We start from the raw sequence: 13,315 nt of genomic DNA on the forward strand, positions 1-13,315 counted from the left end.
GCTTTATATCAAGAAATAATTATATACAAAGACCACATCCCAGCCTAGTCCAATTCAAGTCCACAAGTCCAATGCTAGTTCGTAAGTCCCTCTTGAGGCGCATGCAGTCACATGTAATGATGCCGGATGCAGGAATACCACAGGTCGGTGGGTGTAAAGTTGTGTGGATTCAAGGTCAGTGCAAACACGGCAGGGCTCCAGCAGCTCTCAGTCAGTGGCAGAGAAGAGGGGGAGGTACCTCAAGCCTTCCTTATGAGAAGGCCACGCCCCCAAGGAAGCACCCTCAGGTCATGACCTGATTGACAGGTTGGATAATCCCCTACACTTTTATGTATCTTCAAGTTGACACAAAATTACCCATTACAGGCTGTTAGGAGGCAGGATTGACTTGGTGGTACTGAACTTTGGTAGGATACCATATTTACTTATACATTGTCTTCTGAAATAGAATATAAGGTTATTAGAGTGAAGATTCTAGTTTGTTTTGCTCATTTCTGTATTTCCTGTGCTGGAATCGTGCCAGGCTCATAGTTGGTGCACAGTAATTATTTGTTCAATGAAAACCACACTTCCCACCATTACATACTTTCCCAGGTGCAGCCCTTTTGGGAATGAAATGCTAGAAAGTGAGAAATGTGTCTTAGGTATATATATGTGTGAGGTCTGAGGAACAAGTACAATTGGTAGGGTAGGGAAATTTTGTAACAACTTCCTAGAGATAAGAAGAAAACAGGCAGTACAGTGGCAAGAAAGGACACACCCAGCCTATGAAATGGGGAGTCCCTTGACTGTTGGGCAGTCATTGTTATTGTTCTTTACTGCCCAGTCCGCTCTACTTCAGAGCCACTTCAAGTGTAACAAGATGAAATGTTGCTCAGGCCTGTACCATCTCTATGCTCTTTGATAAATGTGAGCCCATTGTGTGGCTATTGCGCCAATCCATCGCTTTGAGGGCTTCCTTCGTTCCGGCTGACCCTCTACTCCCCTGAGCATGAGGTCCTTTTTCTAGCAACTGGTCTTTCTGGATAATGAAAGACCTTCCTGAGGAAGCAAGGTCAGGTCTCACCACCTTGTTTCAAAGGAGCCTTCCACGGTACTTCTTCTGAGATGGATTTGCTTGTTTTTCTCGCAGATCACTTCCCATGGAGTCCTCTTCAACACCGCCATTCAAAAGCATCGATTCTTCTTTGGTCTTTTTTTTTTTGCATTGTCCACCCTCACATGTAGATGGGGAAACTGAAGAGCCCATGGCGTGAGCCAAGCACACCTTAGTCATCAAAGTGCTATCTTTGTTTTTTAAAACTTGCAAGGTGCCCGTTGCAACAAATGGAGTGCACACAATATCGTCTGTGTGTAGATGAGCTGTTTTATGCGATTTGTTCCTTAAGAGTTTACTCCAACGATTTTTTCTTCTAGGTTGCCTGTTCACTCAAGGGGCACACGATGGCTTTGCCGTTCTACCAGAAGTTCCACGAGCACTATGATCGAAGTTATCGCAACAAGGACCTCCACACCACCATGAGCCAGTACCAGCAGGAGAAGAAGCGCTCTGCCATCTACACCCAGGGCTCCACCGCCTATAGCAGCCGCTCCTCGGCCGCCCACCGCCAGGAATCCGAGGCCTTCAGCCAGGCTTCCTCCGCCTCCGCCTACCAGCATCAGGGTTCTCGGGCGTACAGTTTGGGAGCCACAGAACACTCCCTTGGGTCTGAAGTCAGTCGGAAGGTGGCCTCGGCCTACGATTATGGGTATGTCAAAAGCAGCCTGCCAAGCTTGGGGAAAAGACACATTCTCTGAAAAGCCCTCCCAGTTCTTTCAGCTAAGCACTTAACCGGTGCACCCCCATAGTGTGTGTGTGTGTGTGTGTGTGTGTGTGTGTGTGTGTGTGTGTATGAAGGTGCCAGCCCACCACCACTAATCGCGGGTTTGATAGGCACAATTTGTAAGGGTGAGATATATAAATATTATATTAAAGTCATAGAGAGCATGAGAGATAAAAGAGAGATTGAAATAATGGAGTCAGACACATGGATGCTTTAAACCCGGTGCCATTAAACGGATTCTAATTCACGGCGGCATCATGTGTGCCACGGGAGAACAGCGCCCCATGGGTTTTCCATGGCTGATATTTTGGAAGTAGACTCCCAGGATTTCTTCTGAGCCACGCCTGGGTGCACGTGAACTTTCCACCTTTTGATTAGCAGCCATGTGTATTAACTATACCATTTAGAGCCTCCAGCAAGATGGTTTAACTGCAGCATTTCATAAAACGTTGCTCTACCTCAGTCAGCCAAAGAATATCCGGGGAAAACCCAACAAAAGGGCATCTGTTGACTTAATGCACGGAGGGAGAGACCAGTGTGTCTGGGGGGGGGGGGGGGGGGGGGAGGGCAGAAGAGGGGTGGCATTTCACCATAGGAAAACAATGTTAAGATTCTGAGCGGAAGTTTAGATGTAGGTCTGGTCCGCAAAGGGGACCCAGGATCCTACTTCTTTGGAAACAATTCAGTTAAGATAAAATGTATCCCAAGATCTTTATCGGAAGCAATGCACCTGAGATGGAAGGCGTGTACAAGGTTTCATTTTTACTGATATAGTTTCAATCATGCTTCTACTGATGGTGTTTTGTGTTTGAGAGTGTTTCTCAGTGAGGCTCTAGTCACTCAAAGGAGGTCATTGTGATACTTTTAGCAGCTGTGTCCTTGGGCGGAATGTTGTTCCACTATTAACATTGCAGGGGACTTACCTGTGCCTGTTGTTTCAGCCTAATGGGTGTGGGCCAGCTATTTACTCTCCCAAACTCACTGCTATCCAGTCAATGCTGACTCAAAGCCACCCTACAGGAGAGGGTGGAATTGCTCCTGTGGGTTTCAGAGACTGGGAATAGAAAGCCTCATCTGTCTCCCACAGAGCAGCTGGTGGCTTCGAACTGCTGACCTAGCAGTTAACAGCCTAATGTGCAACCTACTCCGTCCCCAGGGCTCCTTTTATTTTCTCAGCCCATCATTTTCCCAACATTCAGAATCAAATGCTACTGTTTCATGGGGCTGGGAGACTATTAAAAAATTACCAAGATACATCTGATTTTAGTGAAAATCTATCTACTTTCAATAGAGTTCATTGCTGAACTTCAAAAAGGGAAAATGTCGGGAAGATGTGGCAAAGAGCCACTGGCTGTCTCTAACTCTCTGCTCCAAAGCATCTGGTCTAGTAGCCCCTTTCTGTTAAAAACACGATATAATTTAATGTCTCCTAAAATTGTAGTCCACAAAAGATCTGGTGCCCGCTTCTGAGAATCGAAGCAGAAAAGGGTGCCTCCTTCTGAGAATCAACAGGTCTTGGGGCAATGATCTTGCGGCTTGTACGACGGAAGCGAGGCAGGGTCCTGAAGGCAGAGCCCACAGCCTGGGTGAGGTCTGAGCAGGTCTCCATCTGCTGGCACTGGCGGGGACTCCTGAGGGCTTCTGCCACACTCAGTCCCAGATCCAGCGCCTGCTGGGGTTTACCTGGAATGTAACATGGCAGTCTGCTGAAATTCCATTTAAAATGGAACAGGATCATTTCGCAATCTCACTTTCATGAGTCGCACTCTGCCACGGGCTACCCAGGAGGTGCTTGCCTTGACTGCGAGTATGGAAACATTGACACGGTGGCAAATGCACTTCTTTTAAGACTGGCTTCAAATGAGCTGCCTCCCAAGGAAAAGTTAGGGGGAATTAGTAACAGCTTCATCTCCCTCTAAAAAAATCCTGTAGATAAAAACTGCCTTCAGGAGAGCAGCTGTCTTTGAGAGAGGGATTCAGCCTTAAATATCCATTTTCCTATGTTATCTGTGCATAGTCTATAAAAAACAGAAATCATCTTTCCTTTGTATAATGCAAGGGACAAACAAAGAAAGCCCATCTAATCTTGGGTATTTTAATCCTTCCCTTTTTTTAGCCTTCACACTAACAGGTGCAGGTAACTTTAGGAACCCTTCAAAATCTCATAATCCTTTCATCCAAAAAACTGTACTATGTTCTCTCTGCTTATTAGCACAATGAATTTTTCAAACTTGTATTAATTCCTACTAATCAGCAATGATATGTCCCTTTTTACTGTTTCCCTTTTACTGTGTGGCGGTATTTTAGCTTTCAACATGGAATGTGTGACAACTTTTCTCTTTGGGCTGTGAGCTGTGTTGGGAGCCGTTGTTAGGGGGTTGGCCTCTGCTTTGCAGTTAGATGCCCGGTGCTGAAGTGGAAACTATGGAAACTTTCATGCTCAGGGCTTGGCTGACCTTAATGTGTCTTAGCAACAATGTCTAGGTCAGGTCAATGGGGTGCAGTACAGATTAGTCACTAATAGTATCCTGAACCATGGGTTATAAAATAAATTCTCTGGCCCCAACAAGAGAAAAAAGTTAAAGTAAATAAATTAGCTTGGAGAAAACAAAATGTCTCAGAATGGCAAGATTACTGTTTTATACTTATTATATTTATTGATTACAACATTCCTAAACCAGCTGTTCGTAATGAGTGAGTTCCAACATAGACGTGGGAGATCTGAAATTTGCCCCCACATTTTGCATACATGAGGATTTTTCTCAAAACAGAAACTAGATTCTCAGAGGACTCTGGGACACAACAAGGGCTAGGACCACTCACATGTAAACACCAGGCAATCTTGATTGCGACTACAGCTTCCCTTTTAACCTGTCAATGTTCTAAGGCCTGAGAGTGCGATAAGGCATTTTTACAGATGTTGACAAAGGCAGTGGTGTTAGAAAAATGAGGTAACTTCCATTCATTTGATTAAGCTGGGCCAGAAATTAAAATGAAAGTAACAAAAAGGGATCTTTACTTGATTAGTGGGAATAAATAAATCTCAAAAAAATATTATTATACAGTTCTTAAATGTTGGGAAAATTTAGAGTTGCCTTTCAACCTTCCATGATAATGACAGACATTTTATTATCTGATTCTGCACAAGTTGAAATGTCAGTCCATAAGATACAATGCAACCGTGTATCTCTACCACTACCTCTTCCTCAAGCACTGAAAAGAAGAAAGCATCATGTGTACTTTACAAATAAGAAAACCAGAGATCAAATGGACTCTTAACTATCGGAAGAGGTGGTAGAACTGCCGTTTGAACTCACCTCCACTCACGTGCCCTGCTCTTCCCAGAGCAACCCAAGTCACTCAGCCATGTCCTGCTGCTGCACAGCCACCGGACTTTCCTCACAGCAGCGATATCTAGTTTGGGGTCATTTACCCTTATGTTTACTCTTCTCCTGATAATGCCACGGAGTAACAATGACCAATATTTAGAAATGGAAATAGGTGGAAGGACACAAATTCTAAGAAAAAAAAATACAAGGGATATTAATATATGGCAAACTTGGAATGGTGCTGACTCTTCACGTGTCATTTATAATCCATTGTTGTTAGTCTGTTGAAGTGGTCCAGGCTCATGGTGACCTCATGCAAACAGAACAAAACACTACCAGCTCTATCTATACTGTCCCATGATTAGTTGTGGATTAGACCATTGTGATTGATAGGTTCTATTGGCTGGTTTTTAAGACGTAGATCACCAGGCCTTTCTTCCTAGTCTGGAAGCTCTGCTGACACCTGTTCAGCATCGTAGTGGCGTGTAGACTCCACCGAAAGATAAGTGGTTGTGTGTACAAGGCATTGGCTGGGCATTGAACCCATGTCTCCTGAGTGGAAGGTGAGAATTCTACCACTGGCCCCGAATCAGACAGAGATTTATAGATCTCCAGGAGACACCAGTTTGCCCTTCCAGGGACTTGCCAAGGACAATCTAAATGACTTTAACTTATTCCTTCACGTACCCTCAGGTCATATTGATAAACTCCCCTTGAATTGCTGTACAGATAGCAACCTCTTTTGAAACTACTAGCATTTACAAAGAGCATGCTAATGTCAAAATCAATTCCAATTCAGACAGGAGATTTCGATACTAAAAGTAGAAACCCTAAACACAAGAACTCCCATCTTTAATTGGTAGTCTTGATTACAGTGGGGTGTGATGGGGGACCTTGCTGTCTTCTACCCCTAAATGGTTTCAAAAGGAGTTACCAAAGAAATCTGCTGCCTTTCGGATATTTTGCTGCCCTGGTGGCATAGCGGTTATGTGTTTGGCTGGGATCCGAAAGGTCAGCAGTTGAACTTACCAGCTGCTCCTCGGGAGAAAGACAGGGCTTTCTTCAACTGTACGCGGCGGTCGCAGTCTCAGAAACTCACAGGGCACTTCTCCGCTGTCCTGCAGGGTTGCTGTGCATTGGCATCGACTCGGTGGCATTGAGTTCTCACTCAGCTGTTTCCTTTGGGAAACAACCCAATTGACAGTGAGTAGCTCAGGGAGTCAAACAGGCCTCTGCTTACTTGTTTTTAGCATGCAAGCTCAGGTAACCAATTTAACCTCCATCTGTAAAATGAGGAAAATAATTGTCCTTCTCTTTGTGAGGTTTAAAAGAGACAAGCATGTAGTTTTATAGTATAGTGGCTGGAAGATGGGGCCTCACCATAAGGTTTAGGCTTTCTCATCCACTCATTTGATCGGAATTTACTGAGCACCTCCTATGTGCAGTGCGTTTTTCTATGTGCTTGGAAGACATCGGTGATCAAAATGGACAAAACTTCCTGCCCTCACAGAGCACGGGAGACAGACCATAGACAATAGATGTAACCACAAATGACACTGAATTGTCTACAGAAAAACCCATGAGAGCCAGAACATGTGTAAGGCAGAAACCTATCAGAGAAGAAAAATTCAAATATTGCTATCGTAAGGTTGCACCCGCTCAAAGGCAGACAATTTGTGAGACCAGAAAAAGAAGGCAATTTGCCCAGGTCCATCCCTCATAGGGATCGCTGTGTTATGCTGAAAAGTGGTTGCCGCTGAGTCAGCTCAGCACTCATGGCAGCACTGTGTGCGTCAGAATAGAACGGTGCCCCTAGGGCCGGGGAGGAAGAACTGCAGGGCCTTCTTTGACGGCTCCTTGGGTCGTCTAGAAGCATCCCCTGTTGGCACCGTCCCGGGATGTGTTAGCAAAACACAAAACACACTCATCTCATTCCGACTCTGGGTACCCCTGAAGGACAGGATAGGACTGTCTCCGAGAGGGTCCAAGGTTCGGAATCTTCATAGAAGCAGAATACCACAGCCGTTTACCTGGGAAGAGGCTATGGGCCTTAAGCCACCATCTTTTGTTGGCAGCCTAGTGCGCATCACCGGGGCACCTCAAATGTTATAAAAGCAAGACAAGGAATAGAAGAGGGTGAATGGGATCAGGTCTGTGGAACAAGGTGCCTGCTAGGGGGCAGTTGGGCCTCATAGAGTGAGGTAATATCTGAGCAAAAATATGAGGCCGCATAGCCTCAAATATATGAGGGAGGTAGCCATGAGATTATTGGTAGACTAGTACACCAGGCATCAGGAACAGCCAGTGTCAGGAGGTACAGCAAGGAATGGCAAGGAAGCCAATATGAGAGGCTGGGAAAAGCAGGTCGAGAAGATTTCGGAATGGTAATGGGTGGAGCAGAACTGCACAGGTAAGGGTTTGTGGGCCATTGCAAAGACTTTTTATTCTTGGTTAAAGCAGGTACCTATGGTTGGGTTTTCAGCAGGAGAAAGATAGGAAGTTCTGTTTTGAAGTTGAACAGAAGAAGCTGTTATAGAAGGAATCCCAGAAACTGGATGCCCAGTTAGGAGGCCAGTACTGTAGTCCAGACAGGAACAGAGAAAGAGAGACAGCGAGAGAGAGAGAGAGAGAGAGAGAGAGAGAGAGAGAGAGAGGAGGACTTCATGAGCAGAGGGCAGTTGCTTAGGTATGTTGATGATTGCCGAATTCTTAAGCCCATTGTGCTAGTCTGGGTACATTAGAGAAGCAAATCCACAGAAACCCATATATATAAGAGAGAGTTTGATATAAAGGGTAAGTGCACATCAAGAAAATACCCCAAACCAGTGCTGCCCAAGCCCACAAATCCAACATTAACCCATATGTCTGACACCAATCCACAAAGTCCTCCTCCGTCTCACAAAACACACACAATGATGCTGACTGCAAGAGGAAAGCCAATCAGTGAATGTGTAAGCATCTCAGCACTGGCAGGGGTCTCCACACAGCTGCTCCAGCACCCAGGACTGCATCAGGGTTAGTCCATGTGGCTTCTCCTTGGGGATGTCTTTTAGGAAGTGAGCCTTGCCAGCTGAAGCAGGGAACTGCCTAAGGCAATTGCATCCTGGTCAGACCATCACAAAACAAGAGACCTGAGAACTCGAAAGCGAGACTCACTGAGCCATTTATCCCTCCACCCTTCAATTAACCCCACATGTGTTTATCAGCCAGGTTGGCACAATAAACTTTAACTAACTCACCCATCAACCTTTCCAACTCTTCAGGGAGTTCTGAGGCTGCAGAAAGACCCATGTGTCTTTTCTGTATTTGATGGATCTTTTGAGACTTCCTTTAGATAGTTGAGGAGCCCTGGTGGTGAGGCAGTTAGGTCTTGGACTGTTTGCTAACTGCAAGGTCAGCAGTTTGAAACAACCCGCTGCTCTGTGGGAGAAGGCTGGGGCTTTCTACTCCTGTGAAGAGTTACAGTCTCAGAAACGCAAAGGGGCAGTTCTCCCATGTCCTACAGGGTTGTTTTGAGTCAGCATTGACTCAGTGACAGTGAATTTGCTTTGGTTAGATAGCTGATGATGGTAAACCAGTTACTAACTCTTCTTTCTAAAAGATTCCACCTAGTTTTAAGATACATGATGTTCCTTTGGTAATGCTTTATGGTATTTCATTTTTATAAATGTCACTTTGTGATAGCTAAGCTTAAATGAGTATTTAGGGCCATCTATAGATTCAAGTGGCTAAATGTGAATTATTTAAACAATTTAATTACTAGATTATGGCAAGTAAAGTTTGCGTGCAATCTGCTGATATGTCAAGATTCTGTATTTTTACGAGGTTTTCCCTCCAGGAGCAGTCTATGGCCTCTGAATAAAATTATAACCATTTTCTATAAGGGAAAAAAACACACTTTCTGGATAACAAAAATCAATATAACATTTTGGGATTTGTCTTGTCTTTTTAAGTATCAACAAAATGACAGGGAAAGCTTAATGAAAGTAGAAAAGTCATAATTATTTCCTTAAAGGCAACTGAGCACCATGTGAACCCCAGAGATAATCACTGAGTCCAATGGGAGTCATCTTTTCCAAGTTTTGCCCTCCTGCCTTCCCTCTGGCTAGTTCGTGGAGAGAGCTGGGATTGTCATTCTTGACAGTGGCAGTGTCACAGAACCAGTGATTTATAGAGTCTCAGAACATGGAGTGTTCAAGCAGGAAGGGACCGTGAGCTCCTATAATTCAATGTCAATTTTCCCAGGTTTGTCCACTGAGACCCCAAAAGACATGATTCGTGACCCACTTCTCCTCTGCTTTATCATACATTGAAAATGACACCTGACAGAGTCTTTTGCTGGTGAAATTCAAGCTTAGACGGTGTGCGATACCCCCTGGATGACCACACTCTTCCATGGGCAGTGACTCATGCTGGGGGAAGCAGCAAGAATGGAGGGAGTTGGTCGAAGGAGGAGGACGGGCTCCAAGGTGAAATGTTAGCTGTCCCCGGCCCTTGGCTTCCGCACAGTCTGCATCTGCCTGCTGGCTGGGCACTGAGTGTAACTGAGCGTCCCACAGAGATCTCTGATTCTGGAAGCCCAAGGGAGCCATTGCAACAGGATTGGCCTTTACCACAGCAATCTTTATAGATGACACAAGAGGAAACAGGTGCACCCCAACTGAGCAAGGTCTTTCATGCAATGTCTAGTTAGCTACGAGTCTGAGATGATCCCCAAAGTGGGACAAGGGATAGGCTGCTTGGTAAATAAATTAACAACACTTAGCAAATAAGTCAATAAGGGTAACTTTAATCAACCTTGGTCAATGAGAGACAGCCTAGGATTCCATAGGTAACTCCTGGTACTAATGTCAAATGCCCTGCCCAACGTTTCTAGGAAATATGGAGTGAATGCTTTCATTCTGGCCTAGTCAAATTGATTTCTGAAGTAGTCCGAGATGGATACACATTGAAGGATGATTAGCGGTGAGAACCATAGCCGGGTGAAAGTTCTCTGTGCTTTCTCTGTCAACCCTTTCTTCTCAGGAGAGCACATGACTGTGCTCTATGCCCAGTGAGCAGTAGCTTAGCCTTCTATGGTGTTTTCTTTTAGACTGTGGCAATACATTCGATTTGGAAGGATACTAAATGGATAGAAAAATCTTACTTTTCTTTTTTATAAATCATTTTATTGGGGGCTCTTACTGCTCTTATAACAATCCATACATCAGTTGTATCAAGCACATTTGTACATATGTTGCCATCATCTTCAAAATATTTTCTTTCTACTTGAGCCCTTGGTATCAGAGCCTCTGTTTTCTCCTCCCTCCCTCTCTTCCACCCTCATGACCCCTTGATAAATTAAAAATTATTATTATTTTCATACCTTACACCGACCACTGTCTCCCTTCCCCCATGGTTTCTTGCCCCCTGCTCTCCCCACCTTCCCCCTACCCTCCTGGTATCACTACTCCCATTTCTGTTGATGAGGGTGGTGGTGGTGGTGAGGAAGCCTCAAGGAACCAGAGGAATATTGTGTGTTTCGTCGGTTGACTCATCCCTTCCTCGCGACCTTTCTGTGAGCGGATGAGGACTGCTTTGTTTTTCTCAGTCTGTCAAGGTTTCTGAACTTGACAAAGTGCTGGTTTATCACATTTCTATCACTGGCTTTATCAGTAAAGAGCTTAGCTTTCCTTGTCTGACAGGTTTCTGCCTTACACACGTTTTGGCTTTCAGAGGTTTTACTGTATTCTGACACTGCCTGTTTGTAAGTTAAGGAGCCTTGGTGGTTAGTGGGATGTGTGTAGTCTGCTAAGCACAAGGTCTGCAGTTCGAACCCAACAGCAAAGATTAGACTTCACGCTCCCACAAAGATTTATAGCTTTGGAAGGCCAAAGAGGGCAGCTCTACTCCATCCTGTAGGTTTGCTGTGAATCAACGTGACTCAGTGGCAGTGAGTGTGGTTTTGTCAGGGAATTTGAGGGTAGTGTTGATAAAATTAAACTCGTACTTGTGTGCAACAAAAATGAGGAGCTGATACCAAGGGCGTGAGTAGAAAGAAAATTCTATGAGTCAGAAGTGACTCAATGGCCATGCATTTGGTTTGTGGGTTAGTGGGATTCACAGAGCAATGAATGTGACATCTTGTCTCCTATCAAGGGGCACAAAAGAAGAAGTAATCTCTTTATGCAAATGTTAAGGACACTCTCATCAAAAAGAAATGCTCAATGTTGTAGATGTGGCTGAAGCTAGCTAAGGCACAGGGCAAATGGAAGCTGTCTTAAGGATTTGTATTTTGTTTGGGCCCTTTTATGTTAAATAAGTAATCAAGTCACATATTCAAAGTTTTAGAAATTATACCTCAAAAAACATGATTAAAGAAAAAGCCTCAAATGCTTTCGAAATGATGATGGCAACATATGTACAAATGTGCTTGACACCATAGACATATGTATGGACTAAGAGTTGTACGTGCCCCCAATAAAATGATTTTTTAAAGCAAGAAGTTTTATCTGCACAGTCATAGCAAAAAGAAGGCTCTTTTCACCTCTCCTTGTCCACTAACTTTCATGTTCTCCCGACGTGTCTAGAGATGTCCATATTGAGAAGTAAGAGACTTGAAAGGTCAGCAGCCAGTGTTGAGGCCACTTTGATGCCTTTATCAAAAACAGAGCAGAGAAAGAAGCTGCTCTAAATCCAAAGTTGCCTCCACATAACGTTTCCACTAAAGCCCAACCCAAAATAGCAGCTTGTTGCTGCTCACAGGGAAATGACTGACAGAAAACTGCCGCTGGAAGATGATGCAAACTCAACTTCTTGTTCCCGATGCCCAAAGGGGTTGTGAAGATGAGAAAGATGGGATTTCTGGTTTCAGAATCCCTGTGGAGAAGCGGACTCGGCCTGCATGACAAACTCAGCCAAGACTAAGCTCATCCACAGCTCATTAAAATCATTGCCTCATCTTCTCTAGCAAACAGCCAGGTGCCTTGTGTGTCTGGAGGAATTGCTGTTGTCAGAAGCTGTCAAGTCAATTTTGGCTCACTGTGACAAAGTGGAAGCATCCTAGTGTCTTCTTGGCTGTCATCTCTATGGAAGCAGCCTACCAGGTCTTTTGCTCTTGGAGCAGATGGCTGGGTTTGAACCGCCAAGCTTTCCATTAGCACCCAAACTCTTAACCATTGTGCCACGAAGACTCTTTGTATGGAACAGTACTAGATGGTAAACATACACGAAGAAGCGATTTTAAAGAAATATTATCAGAGTAACAACCTGCCATTGAAGTCTCATACAGTGTAAAGATGAACCTAGCCCTATGCAATATAAATAGAGCTTTCAATTTTACTTTTTTACACATATCACTCAATCAAACTGGATGACCACCATCCTTCTATCTGCAGCTCTTTCTGGAAGGATTCTCTGATAACCTCAGCCAGAAATTCTCTCTTAAGCCTGAGAATTCAAGTTTGTTTATGCTAGTCTTTTTTCTTTTTGACCTGCCTTCCCTCCATCCTCCATCCTTCATTGACAGAATATTATGTGTCAGGCCCAAAAGCATTTATTCTCCCATGAGGTGGTACAGATCTCAGTAAACTAAAGTAAAAAAAAAAGAGACATTTCCTCTTCATACGTGGCCCTCCCCTCATACCAAGCACAGTATTCGGCATGCAGGGATGTTTAGTAAAGCTTTTGTTGGATAAATTGCCACAGAAAGGTAAGTAAATGTGTGAAGGTGTTAGTGCCCTCCGGACATGTTAGGGACTGTGGTGGCAGAATGGGTTAACTGCATTCTGTTAACTGCAAGTTATAAGAATGGTTGGGTAAGAATGATTCAACAGCCACCATTATCCACTTTGTAATAAAATTTACAAAATAAAAGCTCTTACATACCGTATATACTCAAGTATAAGCCCACCCGAATATCAGCCGAGGCACCTAATTTTACCACAAAAATGGCATAAAAATGTGCTGAAAAACTCAGCTCACACATGAGTATATACGGTATCTGCTCCATATGAAGAGGCTTCAAAAAGTTCGTGGCATCTATGGTCATACCACCCTCAATGCACCCAATGTAATAAAGAAGTTCATGGTAAAGTTCCCATTATCTCATACTCCCATGTTTCCAGTTGCTGAGTGCCTGCTGACCATGTCTGAGTCAGAACTGACTTTACTGCACCTAACATC

The 13,315-nt window shown here is 44.2% G+C and overlaps 1 protein-coding gene across 2 annotated transcripts in view; it reads left to right on the top strand.

Annotated features, from left to right (window-relative positions):
• The window catches only part of MYOM1 (myomesin 1), a 178,278-nt gene that overhangs the window by 9,823 nt on the left and 155,140 nt on the right, over positions 1 to 13,315 (top strand). For both annotated transcript variants that reach the window (XM_045296152.1, XM_030887323.2), the window contains exon 2: positions 1,417 to 1,748. In XM_045296152.1, the coding sequence (XP_045152087.1) occupies positions 1,444 to 1,748 (305 nt within the window). In that variant the 5' untranslated portion in view covers positions 1,417 to 1,443. The remainder of the gene's footprint in view (positions 1 to 1,416; positions 1,749 to 13,315) is intronic.

Source organism: Echinops telfairi, unplaced genomic scaffold (assembly GCF_000313985.2).
Source record: "Echinops telfairi isolate 266 unplaced genomic scaffold, ASM31398v2 ScPeMD7_7400;HRSCAF=8409, whole genome shotgun sequence".
Lineage (NCBI taxonomy): Eukaryota > Metazoa > Chordata > Mammalia > Afrosoricida > Tenrecidae > Echinops > Echinops telfairi.